General features: G+C 50.4%; 1 protein-coding gene across 3 annotated transcripts in view; it reads left to right on the top strand.

The window, feature by feature from the left end:
• The window catches only part of Tbc1d8 (TBC1 domain family member 8), a 114,737-nt gene that overhangs the window by 84,229 nt on the left and 13,024 nt on the right, over positions 1–17,484 (top strand). For all 3 annotated transcript variants that reach the window (XM_028865758.2, XM_028865756.2, XM_028865757.2), the window contains exons 6-11: positions 6,615–6,822; positions 8,894–9,094; positions 9,971–10,144; positions 11,693–11,843; positions 15,207–15,421; positions 16,277–16,394. In XM_028865758.2, coding sequence (XP_028721591.1) covers positions 6,615–6,822; positions 8,894–9,094; positions 9,971–10,144; positions 11,693–11,843; positions 15,207–15,421; positions 16,277–16,394 — 1,067 coding nt within the window. The remainder of the gene's footprint in view (positions 1–6,614; positions 6,823–8,893; positions 9,095–9,970; positions 10,145–11,692; positions 11,844–15,206; positions 15,422–16,276; positions 16,395–17,484) is intronic.

Raw genomic sequence — 17,484 nt, 5'->3', positions numbered from 1 at the left:
CTTCCCAGATGACAGCTTTCCAGTGGTGACCTTTAGGGGCAAAGGTCGAGGTTGCTGAGCATCTGATTACCCATTAGTCACCTTGGTCCATGGTCATTCCCCTGAGACTTCGGGCCCCAGGTTGAGCAGGCTCCGTGAGAGGGGGAGGAGGGGATGGTGCTTCGCCATCCCCCCCCCCCCCCCCCCCCCCGATCTGATGGAGGAGAGAAGAACGCTGGCTAGGCTGGGGGCTCACCTGGCCCAGCCTGCCCAGTGCAGAGAGGACCTGGACTGGAGATCCTCAGCACATCATCTCCGAGTTCAGGAGGCAGGGTGGTGGTGGTGGTCGGGGAGGAAGGATGCTGCCTGGACAGTAGGAGAAGAGCAGGGAATAAGCAGGTCCTGAGATTTCCAACGAGTGTTTATCCTAAAGTTAGGGTCTGCTCAGGTATCCAGCCATTTTGTGTGGAGGTCAGGGCAGGGGAGTTTGGAGGGATGGTGAGCCTCTTCCAGTCCGTGGCTGGGTGAATACTGGGATGCATTCACATGGCAAGTGGTAACTTTCTTCCCAGTGGTTCCTGGGGTGTCTGTCCTCAGTGGCAAGCCCCTGCCTCTGACCCTTCCGTCTCTACAGACCTCTTTGGCCTTATCCCAGAGAGCTAGTCTTCTTTCCTGCTCTTCTCCCATAGCCCCCACAGAACGCCCACTTCCCATCCATCGGATCAGAGCTGGCTCCATGCCGGGAGCAGGAAGATGACTGGGAAAGTGTTAATCCCACCAGGCTGCCACAATTTGTGAGCCATATTTGAAGCAAGCTTTATTAAATACTGGCCAGGGACCAGGCAGTGGTGGCTCATGCCTTTAGTCCCAGCACTCAGGGGGCAGAGCCAGGCGGATCTCTGTGAGTTTGAGGCCAGCCTGGTCTACAGAGCGAGATCCAGGACAGGCACCAAAACTACACAGAGAAACCTCTTGTATAATATTAGAGGAACCAGCCTTAATATTATACATCCCAGGGGCTCAGGAGAGAGAACTACTAACGGCAAGGACTATTTTCAGGAAATAGAATCTCAGCACACAGAGCTCTATCGTCCACTTGCTTTAATTCCTCTGGCATAACATCCTTTATACACAGTTTCAGTTCTGTTCTCATGTCTAGCTCCTTTCTTGCCTGATTTCTCTCTATATTTATCTACTGTCCCCTCTAGGTTCTATCTTAATTCCTTTATCTAGTTCTGTCCCTTCTAGGTTCTCCTCTATCTAGTTCTTTCCCCTACCAGCTCCTCTCTCGTCTCCTTCTCTCTCATCTGGCTCTTCCTCATCTTGTTCTTCCCCATCTGGTTCTTCCTCATCTTCCATCTCATTCCTCTAGTCCTCTCTTTTAGCACTTCAATCTAGTTCTTCCCCATCTCAGTTAGTTCCTCTCAAGTTCTTACCCATCTAGTTCTTCCATTCTCTTTTCTCTTCTCTCTATGCCCTGGAAGTCCCGGTATATAAAGGGAGGGTCCGAGCTAAATTGTGTAAAGCTATTACTTAATATCCACCTCTCCTAGGCGGTGTCCCCTTGTGGAATTTACCATAAGTCAGGAGACTTGCATGTGGGCTGTTACCATTGTTAGTCCTCGGAAGTTGGGCACCCCCCTGGGCAGTGTCTCCTTGTGGAATTTAAGTCAGGAGACTTGCAGGTAGGCTGTTATCATTGTTAGTCCCTGGAAGTTGGGCACCCACCTGGGTGGTGTTTCCTGTAGTCCTTGAAAGTGGCTAAGGGAGATAATCTGATTCCAGAGAAAGCCTTTCCTGAGGCTGTTCTCCAAATACCTGGAATGTGTATGTCCAGAGAGTGATCAGTCCACACTGTTAGCCCTTCTTAGGGGAAAGTCAGTTGGAAAAACTATGAAGGCACACATGATTTTCATAACAGAATACAGCTGATATATAACAAGCCAAGTAACACCAAAAACTCCTTGGGATTTGGCTTCCTCTGGAGGAATTCCCTGAATCCTCCAGGTAGTGACTTTGCCATAACCAGCTGAGTTCTTATGATATATTCCTGCGGCCCGCAGCAGAAACCCTATCTCAAAAAATAAAAACAAAACAAACAAACAAACAAAATAATGGCCGGGACCATACCTGGGAGTCCCAGGGTATGGTGCCAAATTACATTAGTCAGGGTTTTGTAAAGGCAAAACCTCAGATCTATCTACTTCCCACCTTCATCCATTGGGGTGAGTATACATCCTGACGTACCTCCCGCCTGCAGTGATCAAGCACACATCCTGTGCAATTGGAAGTTATCTGTCAGTAGACTTACAGGTTAGAGCAGTGCTTCTCAGCCTTCCTAATGCTGCCACCCTTTAATCCAGTTCCTCACGTTGTGGTGACCCCCAACCATAAAATTATTTTCATTGCTACTTCGTTGTGGGGGACCCACCTCCACCTTTTTTCCCCAGGGTACTCTTGAGGAGTGAGGGATAAGAGATTTAGATAGAAGGATAGAGGGGAAAGAAACAGAAACACAGGGAAGCCTCGGGAGTGCCTGGATCATTATCTACTGGCCCCTTCTGTCTCTTCTAAAGGGCATAAGGAATGCCAAGGGGCAGGGCAAAAGACCTCCCCCTAGCAAGATCAAAGCACACCGCAGAGCCAAGTACAGACCCTTCCAAACACCTGGTAACCACGCACGTGGTCAAGCAGTCCTCTCATGCAGCTTTGCTGGGTAAAGCCAGCTCAGCTCTCACTAGGAAACCTTGGTGGGCCTCCACACTTCGTAACTGTAATTTTGCTAGTTATGAATTATAATGTGTAAATATCTGTGTTTTCCGATGGTCCCTGGCGACCCGTGTAGTTTGATACCCATGTTGAGAACCACCGAGTTAGAGGCATTTTTGTCTTGTGGCTCTCTTAAGCACGGTAATTTAAACTTAACTTAATGTTAGCCATCACAAAAGAGGCATCTTTCAAGGGAAGGCCCACCCTCCCCTTTCCGACCCCACAGACTGGGCTGCTCCAAGATGATCTGCTGATCAGCATGGCTAGAAGAGCGCACAGTAGGCAACTTTTCTTGGAGTGCAGAGACACCCCCCCACCCCACCCCCCCACCCCCCCACCCCCCTCCAGCATTGCCAGGTCCTGCTGTCTTGGGGCCAGTGTGGACAATTACCAAAGGTACTCAGAAGCCACTTTGGCTAAACCACAGGGGCTCCTCACTTGGACCCCCAGGGTGAAAGGCTGACATGTACCTTCCTTTTTGTCTCTACGTTGGTTGAAGGCACAGAGGTCAGCTGCTGTTCTCAAGCCTGGAGTCCAGGGGCAGTGTCACCTCGCATGACAGAGGGCTCCACCCCACATGAGGGCAGTTACCCCAGGGCTGAGGCTGCTCTCTGGAGTGGAGCTGACCATCTCCTGACAACCCCATTGTCCCCGAGCAGCAGAGACTCCTGCCGAGCTCCCTGCAGGACAAGAACGGAGGCAGTGATCAGTGGGACCACGTCTCGACCAGGACTGTGTATGCGTGCGTACCTGTCCTGGGCCTCCTCCTCCTCCTTAGAGCTGAAGCTCATGTTAATACCCTGAAGATGGACTTGGGGCCGCTGGACCACTTTATCTGCTCCTCTTGGCAGTGTGGCCACGTTGAATAATCTTCCTCTGCTTGTCCCCATCTCTGGTTTCTTTAATGGTGTGTCAGGATGGGAGGTCAAACGTAGCCTTTTGGGCTGTGGGAGCCCAGGTTCTGGCCTTGACAACTCTGGTTATGTTTTGAGTGAAGACACCTTTGAGAAGGAACTCTTTTTTTTTTTTTTTTTGTATTTTAAGTTTCTTTTTTTTTAAATTTTTATTTATTTTTTAAATTACACTCATGATATTCATTACTTACACTCATGATATTAATCACATTTGTGGTATTCATAGATTACATTCGCAGTATTCATTCAATTATATATATAATATATATATATATACATATATATATATATTTTAATTTTAAATGTCATTTCTTAAATGGGGTAGGAGGTCTTAAATACAGGCTTACAGCACAATGGGAGGACCCCGAAGGGCAGAAGTTCACTACTGATGTTTTACAATCTTGCATCTAAGCTGTTAACGCCCATTATTCAGGATACACAGACAAGGAACTTCTCTTAATCATTCAGGAGGGTGGAACCTGGCAGGGAATTAGCATTGGGAGGATATCAAGGTCAAGGTCTGCAAGCAAGGCAACAGTTACCCAAAACGGGGGCCAGGGCCCTGCAGGTCCCCCTTTTATTAAAAAATGAGTTTCTGACTTGGGTTGCGTGGGATGTCAGCAGGTCACCTTACCCGTCATGGAGACACCTGCCCAGGCCACACAGGTGCTCTGTCTTAGGTTGGTGAGTGCCCCCCCAAGCATTACCCGTCTCTGAATACTCATTATCATACAGGCTCAATCGTGTGTGGGCTGCAGAGTTAACTGCTGCCAAAGATCTCAAAGTGGCACTGGGCTTGCAATCTGTGTGTTTGATACAGAAAAGACCGACAGAGGTCCTATCTCACCCATAGCCAGTAGGCTAAAGGCAACTGAGCCATTCCCTTCCTTAACGAGCCATACTGTATGTTGGAGTCCTTGTAAAATAGTATCCCAAAAGCAACTGGAACTTGAGTTTATAAATTTATAATTTTCAAAGTCAATCGAGATGTATATAACTACTGAATTAAATTTATCATGCCCAATAGAATGAAAGATTAACTAACTGTGGTAGCAACTTTTGTTGCCAGGGTCTCCACTGTGCTAGCTGTAGTAAGCAGTTATGAAATGGTAATCCCAGAAACAGTAGCAGCGGTGTGCACCATTGTTATAACAGCAACAGTGGCAACAGCAATGTCAAATTCTCTTTTGGATTGTGTGGACATCCACCGGCATGGATACAACTCCAGGAACACGAACCACCAAGGCCCATTTTTCTTGATCCCAGCATGATTTTAGCTGGCAGCTCTTCTGGAGAATCCAATCTCATGGCTATAGTTCCTAGGCTTACATTAATGCTTGCCAAAGCTGGCCATATTGGGCTCTCAATCTCCATTGGCATCAGAAGGGTAGATTTTTTTCATGATGACCCATTAGGTCTCTGTCATGTTGGGCTTCAGCAGCAACCACAGGGCATGTTCAGTGCTCAGGAATCCTAAGCGGAACCTCATTGTCCTGAGGAAAGACATAAACCAAACTCCAGGGCCATACCAACACTAGATCAGGTCTCCTCCATGTGCTAGTAGAAAGATCCTTCCATCGCTCCAGAGGGTGATTTGCAATAGGAGCCCTGAGAAGGAACTCTTACGTGTAGACTGCGGCACTGAGGAAAAGCAGTGTCTGCCCTCCAGCCCTGTTCCTGTGTTGCTAAGTCTCGGCATTTCCAGAGACCCACGGGTATGGGTCTGGGAGGCTACACAAGGCAGAGCCACTGAAGTGAAGAGTCCCTGGTGATGCATGTTGATGGCATGGGACCGTGATGGCTGATTCATAGTTGCATCCTGGGTGGCCCGAATAAGCAGACAGAGTGAGAGTTGGACTGTAAACCCCAGGTGGAGTTCTTCCGTAAGTCGTTCTAGAAGGTTGATGAGAGGACAGACAGAGAGACAGAGACAGAGAGGGGAATGGGGGAGAGAGAGAGAGAAACCTGATTTTGGAACATTGGTCTGGTCTAGGAGGGACAAATCTAGTCTGGACTAAACAAATTCTGGATTTGGGGAGAAAGCAATCACATTTTTTTTGCCTCTAAGTTTTTGGGATTGCTTCAATTTCTAAGTTCTAAAGCCCCTTAGGAATGAAACGCAGGTGTAATAAAGGTGTGCGTGGAGTCTGGCTCTAGAACCTTCTGAATTGAGTCTGCTGCTCCTGGGGCAGTGCCCATGCTGCTAGATGCCTCTTCAGAGGCTGCAGACCTGTGCTGGCTGTGGTGTCCCATGCATTCTTCACGACCGATGTCTGCCGGCCCTTCAGAGGTCGCCTTAATGCGAGACAGTAGCTACGGACTGCCCATCAGTCATGCGGTTCAGCTCCTCCCCCTCCTCTAAAGTAAGAAGGGCCCTTCCTCTGCCGGGTTGGCCTGTACTCTCCCTAAAGCCCCTGCCACACTGCTGTCCGCCTGTCCGGCTATGGCATTGGGGCTTTTTTGCTAAACCTCACCGAAAAAGGCAGTCCTCCCCAGTGTCCCTCTTGAGTCCTAAACCCAGCCCTTTCATCTGAGAAGGAAGTGACCAAACACCTCCCGCCTTCCTGGGGTGGCCTGAAATGGTGGGCTGATGATGATCTTCGTGTGGGGTTGGTGTTTACGACACAGGTCCCTGTTGTCAGCTGTGCTGGGTTGATGGACAGCCCTCGAATGTGAGGCGTTTGTGGCCTGACTCGGCAGTAGTCTCTGGCCCACATTTATCCACCTTGCCATGTGTGTCAGTACCTTCCTCCTGTCCTGTGGCTGAGTGGTCTCCGTCCCATTAAAGGGACACGCCACATTTTATTTAGCTGTTCGTCGGTTGGTGGGTCTGTGGTCATGTTTTGTATGCCCTGACCATTACCATCTGCATGTGCCAGTGGGTGTCGAGGTCCTTTTCTCTGTGAGCTTGTGTGTTCACTCACCTCGTTCTCTCGCCCTCGCTCTCCCCAGGGACCTGGAGGCCAGAGCACAGAATGAGTTCTTCCGGGCTTTCTTCCGGCTGCCGAGGAAGGAGAGACTGCACGCTGTGGTAGACTGTTCCCTCTGGACCCCCTTCAGCCGCTGTCACACGGTGGGGCGGATGTTCACCTCCGACAGCTACATCTGCTTTGCCAGCAGAGAAGATGGCTGCTGCAATGTCGTGCTGCCCCTGAGAGAGGTAGACCCCCGCGCTCACCCCTACTGCCTTGCTTTGCCACTGGAACCCAAGTCTCTGAGTCTCTTTTACATTCCCCAGACAAAATACTCAAGGGAGAGAAACTTGTAAAGAAAGAGGTTTAGCTCGTCAGGGCATGGTGCTAGGTTTGGGCTCAGATCTTATCCCAAATGGTAACACGGTGGCTGGAGACATCACATGGTGAGTGAGACAGAGCAAAGGCCAGTCCTGTTGTTCTTTGCAGTGACCTACTTCGAGACAACTAATTAGGGTGTCACGAAAAAACGGTATTAATCCCTTCTGAGGGAAATGCCCCTCGTGACCCAACCACATCAGCTAGGCCCTGCCTCTTCATTCTTCCTCTCCACACTGCTTCATGGGGACCGGGCTTCAACTAGTGAGCCCCTGGGGTCCCGCGCTGAAACCATATGAAAGCCTAACAGCTGCTATCCATGCCGCTGTGAGAGGGCCCAGGGAGGGGTGTCCACCCAGCAGTCCTTTCCTGCCTGAAGATGGACCTCCGGCTTTCTGAGGAGCAGGACCTGAGTTGCCTGTCACTGGCATGCTTGTGGTTCTTTCTGGTGCTGTGCTAACAGCCTGAAATTTGCCTACCAGGGCTGGGTAAAGAGACTGTTCTATCCTCCTCCTTGGTGGAGCTGTTGTTAAAGTGCTTGCCCAGTAATTAAGGCTTTCCCAAGAGCTCCTAGAAATGCAGTCCTCCCCCTCACCCCCAAGAAAGAAGCAACCAAGTGTCACCTTCAGAGACCAAATGGTAGATTCCTTGGCTTACATATACTCTTGGAACTTTAGCTAAAAATTTTAAAATTAAGTGCCAGTTGGGTCCCTTTTTACTATGAAATTTCATAATTCTTGTGGAGATCAGAGACACCCTGAGCTTATGTCCAGATGTGAACAGTGAAGTCCTTTGGTTTCAGGTACCCCAGCCATGACAGAACCAAGACCCCAACACATGGGACCTCCGGAGTCTGGCGCCTGTGTGTGGTTGGTCCTTGCGTGGTTCTCTTGAAGGCTTGGTTCCCTCACTCAGTGGCCTGTGGTCTCCACGTTGTTGTTCTGCAGGCCATGTGTTCCTTCTTAATAGGAAAGCCAGGTCAGGTGTGGTCCCAGCTCTCCAGAGGCAGGGGCAGGCGGATTTCTATGAATTCAAGGCCAGCCTGGTCTACACAGTGAGTTCCAGGCCAGCTAGGGCTACATAGTGAGCCCTGTCTTCAGACAGAAAAAGAGAAATCCAGAACATGCCTCGTCTGCTTTTTTTTTTTCCTAGTGAGCTGTGCATAGCGATTTATCCTCTTAACCATTTCTAAATGTGCATTTCAGTGGCACCATGCATGTTCATACTGCTACACAGCCAACCCCACCATCATCTCCAGGACACTTTTTCGTTTCCCAACTTGAAACTTTGTCTCACTAAGACACTAATTCCCTTCTCGACCTCCTTCCCTCTCTTACGAATTTGACTCTCCAAGGTAGTTGAATAAATGACCTCACACAGCATTTATCCTTTTTTGTTTAATGTGTGTGTGTGTGTGTGTGTGCGCGCGCGCGCGCGCGCGCCTGCAGAGGCCAAAAGAGAGCCTCAGCTACCCTGGAGCTGGAGTTATAGGCCGTCGTGACTCACCTGATGTGGGTGCTGGGAATCAAACTAGGGTCTTCTGCTAGAGCAAGCAGTACATGCTCTTAACCGCTGAGCCATCTCTCTAGCCCCGGTATTTGTCTTTTTATGAGTGACTTCTTCCAGATAGCATTAACACCCTCAAGCTTCATCTGTGTTATAGCATGGGTTGGAGTTTACTTTGGGGGGGCTCATCAATACTTCATTATCCATGTAAACCAGTTTGCTTAGCCACTCACCCTGTGGACAGAACCTTGGGCTGCTGCCCTCTTGTGGCGCTGGTGGGTATTGCTGCCTAGCCCACTTCCTGGCCTTTGCCCAGAGCTCTTCCTGTGGTGACAGATAGGTTTTGCTTTCTGCCTTGGGATATTGTGTGAGGGTGGGATCGAACACCTGCCCGGCTCCTTTCTTGATGCACTTTGTGTGGCATCTCTGCTCCAGGTAGTAAGCATTGAGAAGATGGAGGACACGAGCCTGCTGCCCAATCCCATCATTGTCAGCATCCGCAGCAAGATGGCCTTCCAGTTCATTGAGCTCAAGGACAGAGAGAACTTGGTAGAGGGCCTCCTGGTGAGACTGAAGCAGGTCCACGCCAACCACCCCGTGCATTATGACTCCTCACCAAGTGACGACGACGACATGGTAGGAGCCTTTACAGGGCTGGCCTTCTGTGACTCTTCTTGTTACCTCCAGAGCCGCGATCTCTAAGAGGAGTGCGTGGAAAGATGGGCCGTGTGGGTGTGGGGACCGTGTGCTGGAGACGGCTGGACTGCGCATTAGTGTGACGTCACTTCTAATGCTCTGATGTCCCGAGTTGGGGGCTGCCTGGATTAGGATTGATGGAGGAAAACCTGTGTGTTGGAGAGTTGACTGGGTGCCTCCATGACCTGCCTGGGTCGGAGGAGTTGATGTGACACCTCCCTCTGCAGGTTAGGGGAGTAATGGGACCCCCCACCCCCCATAATCGTGGGGTGGGCACCTTTCATACACTTTGAAGCAGGTACCATTCCAAGGTTGAGGGGCTAATACTCAGGTGGCTGTAATCTGTTAAGAGAGATGGTTTGTCATCCTGAGACTGGAGAGATACAGGAATGCCCTTGGGTTGGCAGAGACATCATTGGCTGTGACTTGATTAGACAACTTCTTTTGGTGTATCTTTCACAGGCGTGTCGTGTGTGTATTATATATGCGTGTGGTAGACCTATGCGTATGTGTGTATGTATGCATGCATGTGGTGGATGTAGGAATCATCCTGGTCATTTTTCCACCTAGTCATGGAGGCAGGCTGTCTCAGTCAAACTCAGAGTGCACTGATATGGCCAGTCTCACTGGCCAGCTTGCTCTGGGATCCCCTGTCTCTGTCTTCTTCAGCTGCCACACTTACCCAGCAAAAAACTTGAGTCCCAGACATCCGAACTCTGGTCCCCATGCTTGTGCCACAGGTGCCCCCCGGCCCCCATTTTTGTTTTTAACGGATACACCATGCTTGTGTATTCTCTCTCTTTTTTTGCCTTTCAGACTTCACCTGTGTTTTATTCGACAAGCATGTGCAGTGACAAGTTTGGGGATCTTGAAATGGTGTCTTCGCAGAGTAGCGAAGAGAGAGAGAAGGACAAGAGCCCACTGCCACACCCCGAGCCCCTGACTGCCGTCTTCCAGCAGTCCGGCAGCCAGAGCCCCGACTCCCGCCTGGTGAGTGAGTGAGCTGGCTCCGGCCTCTGTACGGAGACTGTCCGGCTGTCTGCTCCCGGTGTCTGTGAGCCATGGTTTGGCCTAGGCATCCAATGTGCTTTCAGCATTGATTGCTTCTCTTCCCGCTTGTTGTCCTGGGCACCCGGTGAGGACCGGGAAAGACAGCAGGGAGCTGGCCCTCCTCTGTGTGGCCTGCAGAGCTGACAGGGCTGTCCCTGTGGGTTTCCAGGTGTGCAGTGAGCCCTCCTTTGGCTAGTCTGCCCGTGCCTCTTACATGGTGTTTCTTTGCCCCTCACTGAACCTGCAGTTGGCGTTTTGGCCAGGCTGGCAGAGCATCAAGCTCCTGGGACCGCCTGTCTCTGCCCTGCCCCCAACGCTGAAATGACTGGGTTTTACTTGGGTGCTGGATTCAAACCCATGTCCCCAGGCCTGTACAGCAAGCCTTCCTCACCCACCGACCCATTTCCTCAGCCCCTGTTTTTGTTTCGTTTAGAGCTGTTCTTTTTTAATATTGGAGGCAGAAGTCATGTGTAGTCGGTGACTAGACTAGAAACAGGACTCTGGGCTGGTGGATAAGAAGCCGCTTACAGCTGCAGGCCTAGTGGTGACCTTGAGTGCTATTAGCAACCAGGCTGCTTCCAGCCACCCAAGGTCCTGGGTCGCTGTCAGCTTTTGAAAATCCAAACTGAATCTTCTCAACTGCTTTACACACTGATATTCGGTCATTTCTTGTCTAAGTGAAATGCTAGATTTATGGATATATTATTTACATTATTGGACAATAATTATTACAAATAATTGTAAATATCCTATGAAAGGTCCTGAAAATCCCCGATGTGGATAATTTTAAAGGATTTTTAGAGAAATAGTGTCTCTTATTTCTGATAACGAGAATGGGAGCTGGAGAGGTGTGGCTCCGTGGTTAAAAGCACTTGTTTCTCTGCAGAGATCCCAGGTTCAATTCCCGTGGTGCTTCACCACTATCCCTAACTCTACTTCCCGGGGATCCAACTCCCTCTTCTGACCTCTGTGGGCACCAGACATGTACATGGTGCATGTAGGCAAAACACTCATATAAAATAAAATTTAAAAAATTTTTCTGAAAATTTTTTTTTCAGGTTTCAGTTTTCCCTTTGTCTGTCAGGAAGCTCAGGGCACATTGGGCACCTTTTACTCCCTGCTGTCCTTGGAATTGAGCGGCGTTTTAGCTGTTGGCTCTGCATCAGTGCCCCAAAGCTTTACCCCAGATTCTCCATTGCACCCCCCTCTCCCATCCAGTTTGAGCTGCTTTAGTACTTGAGTGGACAAGTTCCTGTTAGGAACTTTGCATCTCATTTGCACAGATGTTTCCAGCAGGCTCCCGAGGGTCTGGTGCTCTGTGTTACTGTCCTGCATCCTTGATGCCGCGCAGAGGTGCAGGCATGCTTTGCTGCATAGGGCTGCTACCACTGCTCTACTGGACAGTCCCTGATAAACAGAGACGTCATGTACACCATGGCTCGTTGTAGACGGGCTTCTCGGCCCATTAACAGGCGTTTCCATTTCCAGTCGCGGGAACAGATAAAAATCAGTCTGTGGAACGATCACTTTGTGGAGTACGGCAGGACCGTGTGTATGTTTCGCACTGAGAAGATCCGGAAGCTGGTGGCCATGGGGATCCCAGAGTCTTTACGTGGAAGGCTGTGGCTGCTTTTCTCAGGTAGGTCTAGTCATGTTCAAGCTTTTTGTGACCTTTGGAATAGACTCAGGAACAGGCTTCCTGTGAGCAGTGCATGAGGGTGAAGCCCTCTGTCTTTGGATGGTTTCTGTAAATCCCCAGGGCGGACTTGGGAGCCCCCGCTACATTGGTTAGCTCTGGTGCCTCCTTAGGAAATGTGAGGTCCAGGGCAGTGACCTCTTCCCACTTAGCCATGGCTAGATGTTGTGGCATGTGCCTGTAATTTCAGCTGGAGAGGCTGGGGTAGGATCACCAGTTCTAACTCCACAAGATTCATCTCATGCCTTCTCCCACAAAAGATGAAAATGTGAATAAAACTGGAAGCGTGCCCACAGTGCTGAGAACTTTTAAACAGCTTTCTAGCACTGCATGAGTAAGGTGTGACAGCATATGCCCGTGATCCCAGCATTTGGGAAGTGGAGGCAGGAGGATCAGAAATTAAAGGCCAGCCTAAGATAACATAATGAGTTCAAGGCAGCCTGGGTTATAAAAAAAATAACTACCCGGAAGTGATGTGTCTTATTGGATGTGAGCTCCTGATGTAGATGAAACAGAAAAACTGTATTTGTGACAGGTGCTGGTGGCATTGAATTGAATAGAAACAGTGTAGTTTCTGTTACTGGAAATATGGTACCCCAGAGAGGTGCGATTGAGTGTCTATTACTGGAACTATGGTACCCGAGCGAGGCGTGATTGTAGTGCTGTCCTGTTTGCCTTTCAAACACCATGTGAACCATCAGTGATGGCCTCATCTAGACTCAGTAGGATGGCAGTCCTCCCTCTGTGACTGCTGGGTACCATCCTGGAGTCTCACAAGAGTGTTAACTGAGGGATGGCGGAGATGTTGGACTTGAGGCTGGAGCAGGACCAGGCTTCTCCCCACCCACAAGGGATGATTATGCCCTGCTACTCAAAGGTGCCAGGCCAAGGGAAGGCCCTGCCATCTGTGGGGACTGTAACCCCTGTCAGGTGCTGTGGGTATAAGGCAAGAGCTGCTTCCCCACATGAGCCTGCTGTGGTCACCGGCGGGGCTCCAGGAGGCTGTGCCTGGGCACGTTCTGTTCCTCTTCCCCAGTGTCTGTCTTGGTTTCTGTTCTGTTGACCAAGGTAACTTATGAAATCAACTGAACTGGCTTGCTTACAGTCTCAGAGGGTTAGTCCATAGCCATCATGGTGGGGCGCGGCAGCAGGCAGGCAGGCAGGCGTGGTGCTGGAGCAGAAGCTGAGAGCTCACAGGTAGTAATCTGCAAGCTGCAGGCAACGAGGGGGAGGGACAGGGACGGAGACAGAGAGAGACAGAGAGACAGAGACACAAAAAGAGACAGAGAGACAGAGACGGACAGGGAGAGGGAGAGAGAGAGAGAGAGAGAGAGAGAGAGAGAGAGAGAGAGAGAGAAACACGAATTGCTGAATGGTCTTATTAATAAAAAACCTGGAGCCAGATACTGGGGTGAAAACTGAGAGATCAGAGAAGCAGAACAAGCCACAGCCAACCTTACCTCTCCAACTCCTCAGCCTGGAAGCCTCTGAGTCCTCACCCCTGAGGGTCTCAGGTGAACTGCTGCTTGATTCCTGTCTCCTCATGCCTTCTATACCGATTTCCACCAGCCATGTCACTTCCCGGGATTAAAGGCATGTGTGTTTTCCAAGCAAAGGCATGAGATCTCAAGTGCTGGGATTAAAGGTGTGTGCCACCACTGCCTGACTCTTCCCAGTGTGGCCTTGAACTCAGAGATCCAGATGGGCCTCCGGAGTGATAGGATTAAGGGTGTGTGCTACCACTGTCTGGCCTCTGTGTCTAATCTAGTGGCTGGCTCTGTCCTCTGATCCCCAGATAAGTTTATTAGGGTAAACAACATTATCACCACGAGAGACATACAGAGACAGAGAGACTGAGCCGGCGTGGGCTTTGGAAACCTCAAAGCCAACTCCAGTGGCACAGTTTCTCCAACAAGGCCACGCCCCCTGATCCTTCCTAAACAATCCACTAAGGACCAAGCTTTCAAAGATAGAGTCATTTGCATTCAAACCACCACACTGGGGCTGGAACCTTCCCAGCTCTTTGCTCACAGTCTTTTCTCGCCCGTGACCCCCCATTATCCGCTTTCTCCCCCAGGCATCAATTTGGTCCTGCCCCTTTCCTGTCCAAGATCCCCGCCCATCCGTCTTAAGCTTTGTAGCATCTCCACAGCCTTGCCGTTGGCTATGTTCCCTCAAGCTTCTCGCATCGCCCAGCCCATGACCGTGCAGGCACCCACTCTCCTGGTTCCTGGTGTGCTTCGGCCGCTGCCTGTCAGAGACACCCCATGGAAGCCCCGCCTTTAAAACTGGCAAGGCCTTCCGTGCTCCTGTGGTCAGGAAACAGTGTTCGTTCATAATCGAAAAGTGGGGTGCGGGAGTGAGCAAAGGGGGTGATGTTTGTAACCTGTCCTCCAGAGTGCCACCTGTTCCGTGCTGTGGGCTTCAGTCCTCTGGGTCCCCTTCACATGTGTGAACCCAGACTTTAAGTGCTGTTCTGGTGTTTTGTTTTCACCTGGGATATGTATGGACCATCAGTTCATGCTGGAATGTTTGCTCTGGTGGCGGGAAGGTCACTGTAGTGTTTAAGTGACTGCCAGCCACCAGCTCATTACACCTGAGTGCTGAGTGTGTGTGAGTGGGATCGCAGCTGCTCCCTGAAGAGGGAAGCTGAGGCAGAGGGCTGTTTCTACTATACTTCTTTAGAGTTGAGCCCTAACCTACCCTCTGAGGCAGAATTGGACACATTTCTGCTCCCTCTTCCCTCAGAGCCCCACCTTGTGTGTTCTGGGGCAGGTTGGTGAGTGGACAGATTCCTCACACCCACCAAGTTACTTGTCCCTCAGTACCACTGGCCCAGGACTGCTTGCCAGTGGTTTGTTAGCCTCACTTACTCTGGGCTGTGCTTTCTCGTGTGCTTTTGCACAGAAAGATGTGGCAACGTCTTGTGGAATTAACACATGAAAATTGTACGTGGCCATGCGTGTATCCGGGTAATGCAGTTTATTAAAAGCGCATTAATAACTTGACTGCTCTGGGTGTGTGCTGGGGATTGGAAAGAGGGTCTTGCTCCTGTTCAGGGGGTGCCCCGTCATTGGGCCACACCCCCACCGCTGATGTGTGGAATGAACCTTTTGTTCTTCATGTACAACATTACTCCTAGAAGAGCTTCTTTCCCTCTTGTTGCTAGTTTTTGAGCCTGGCTGCCTGGCAGAAATGAAATCTCAAAACGTTTTCTGGCACATATTGACGTGTCTGTCCCCTCACCTGTCTGTGACACCCTCGTGATAACCGTGTCTTCTTGAAATGTTGCTCTCCCATCCTCAGACGCCGTGACGGACCTGGCCTCGCACCCTGGGTATTATGGGAATTTGGTGGAGCAGTCGCTGGGGCGATGTTGCCTGGTGACGGAGGAGATAGAGCGGGATCTGCACCGTTCGCTGCCCGAGCACCCCGCCTTCCAGAACGAAACGGGTATTGCCGCCTTGAGGCGGGTGCTGACAGCGTACGCCCACCGGAACCCCAAGATTGGATACTGCCAGGTGAAGTGGTGTGCGTGGTGGCATGAGAACCCTGTACTGCGTTTAGTGATCACCCCAGGCTTCCGCTCTGTTTCCAGCCATCTAGCTAAGCACCCTTCCTAGAAATCAATAGAACCAACTGCTGTCCCGTCAAACGGGCTGGTCCTCTGGGAAGGAGGATGTGAGGGTGGATGTCAGGCTGGGCAGCCATGCTTGCCGCTCATCTCCCCAGCACAGTGGAGATGGAGTGGGCTAATGAACACTGAGACCGACTGATGCAGAGATAACAGGACTGAAGTGGCAGTGTGCTTGTGGAGGACAGGGTGATGTGGGCCAGTCACTTCCTGTTGGGAATGGGAATGGAGGAAGATTCCGTGAGCTGTTCCTGGTGGGAGGATGCAGCGAGCAAGCACAAAATGAAAGTCCAGGGAATTCAGACCGCAGTCCAGTGGAAGACAGGTTAGAAGCCCTGACACTGGCAAATGTACGATTTAATATGTCAGTGAATCAGCACAGTCAGTGGGTGATTGAAGTGTATGTGTGTCCGAATGCCGTCTGAATGTACAGAAGATAGCTGTATTGACCCAAGCCTGAAGCCTTGTCACAGCTAACTACAGTGTAGGCCAACTATTTATTTAACCCATGACCATTCCACTTCTGGGTGTCATTCTGCTTGGGGAATGCTCAGTTTTTCACCTACAGACTCTACCCTTGGTGGTTGCTTGATCTTATTTTGTTTTGTAGTTCAAACCCAGGGCTTCGAGCACGCTAGGCCAGTGCTTGTCCACTTCCAGCCCCCTGCTTGTGGGTTTGTAATGTTTGTGTGGCACTGGGTAGCCTGGACACTAACTGTCTCCCCTGGGACCCTCTGTGCAGTCCATGAACATCCTGACCTCGGTGTTGCTGCTGTATGCCAAAGAGGAGGAAGCCTTCTGGCTGCTGGTTGCCGTGTGTGAGCGGATGCTGCCGGATTACTTCAACCACCGGGTGATCGGTAAACTGCCTGCCTTTCTCCTCCTCCTCCTCCTCCTCCTCCTCCTCCTCCTCCTCCATATCTGGGGGGTGGTGCCTGAGCCCAGGGAAGATAGTTATAGTCAGCCCTGCTCATAACCCACTCCCCTCAGCCAGTCTGCGTGCATACACACAACCTTTAATCCAGGGAAGTTCTCTGTCATTGTAGCAGTTAAGAAAACCGGGTAATGCCGTGAAACACTGTGGAGTTTGGAATGAAAAGCAAACGCATTGAAACCAATAGCTAGATGAGTATATAAGAGGGAAGGGAAAGGCTCTAGGTCCAAGGAGCAGATCAGTGATCGCATGGATGCCGTGGCCTGGAAAGGGAGTGGCAATCCTCTGGGTTACCAAGCCAGCTTGTGCAGATGTCCTCATCCCCTAGAGGAGACCCTCACAGAAGGAGATTGTGAGAAAGCTTTTTTCTTTTTTCCAGTCTGGGCTTGTATTGATCCGTTTTGTTTTGTTGCTGTTGCTATAAGGAAATACTTGGTGCCAGTTACTTAAGAGACAGGTTGGTATAGCTCAGTTTTGAAGGTTGAAGGGTATGCAGTACCTACCCAATTGAGTTCTGGCGAGGGCTCCATAGTGGGAATGCATGTTGGAGCATGTGGTCACAACTCTAACCAGGAAGCAGACAGAGTTAGGTAAGGACACGTTTACTCCTTTTATTTCAGTCTTTGTAGAAGAACTGTGTCTTGTCCCCCCAAACCCTAGCACCTTTCATTAGGGCCCTACCTCCAAGTCACACCACCCTAGAATCCAAGAGTGGTGTGACACAAGACTTTTCAGGACCAGCCAAGATTAAATTATATCCTAATCATAGCAGGGTCTTGGCGAGCCTAGACCCCGCTATGATATAGCCTGCACTGACTAGATCCCTCTCTGGTATGGTTTAGATGTGGATGTGCACAATCTCCATGGCCCCACAACTTCCTAGTGGAGAATGCAATATATTGTTTCAATTTGGCAATATTCTTGGAGGGGGGTACTTCTTAGTAATCCAGATGAGACGTCAGAGTGGTTTAAAGTTAGGGTAGCTGGGCATGGTGATGCACACCTTGAATCCCTGC

The sequence above is a fragment of the Peromyscus leucopus genome, chromosome 16_21, assembly GCF_004664715.2.
Source record: "Peromyscus leucopus breed LL Stock chromosome 16_21, UCI_PerLeu_2.1, whole genome shotgun sequence".
Lineage (NCBI taxonomy): Eukaryota > Metazoa > Chordata > Mammalia > Rodentia > Cricetidae > Peromyscus > Peromyscus leucopus.
The sequence above is the reverse complement of the archived record's forward strand: the minus strand, read 5'-3'. Positions and strand labels throughout refer to the sequence as shown.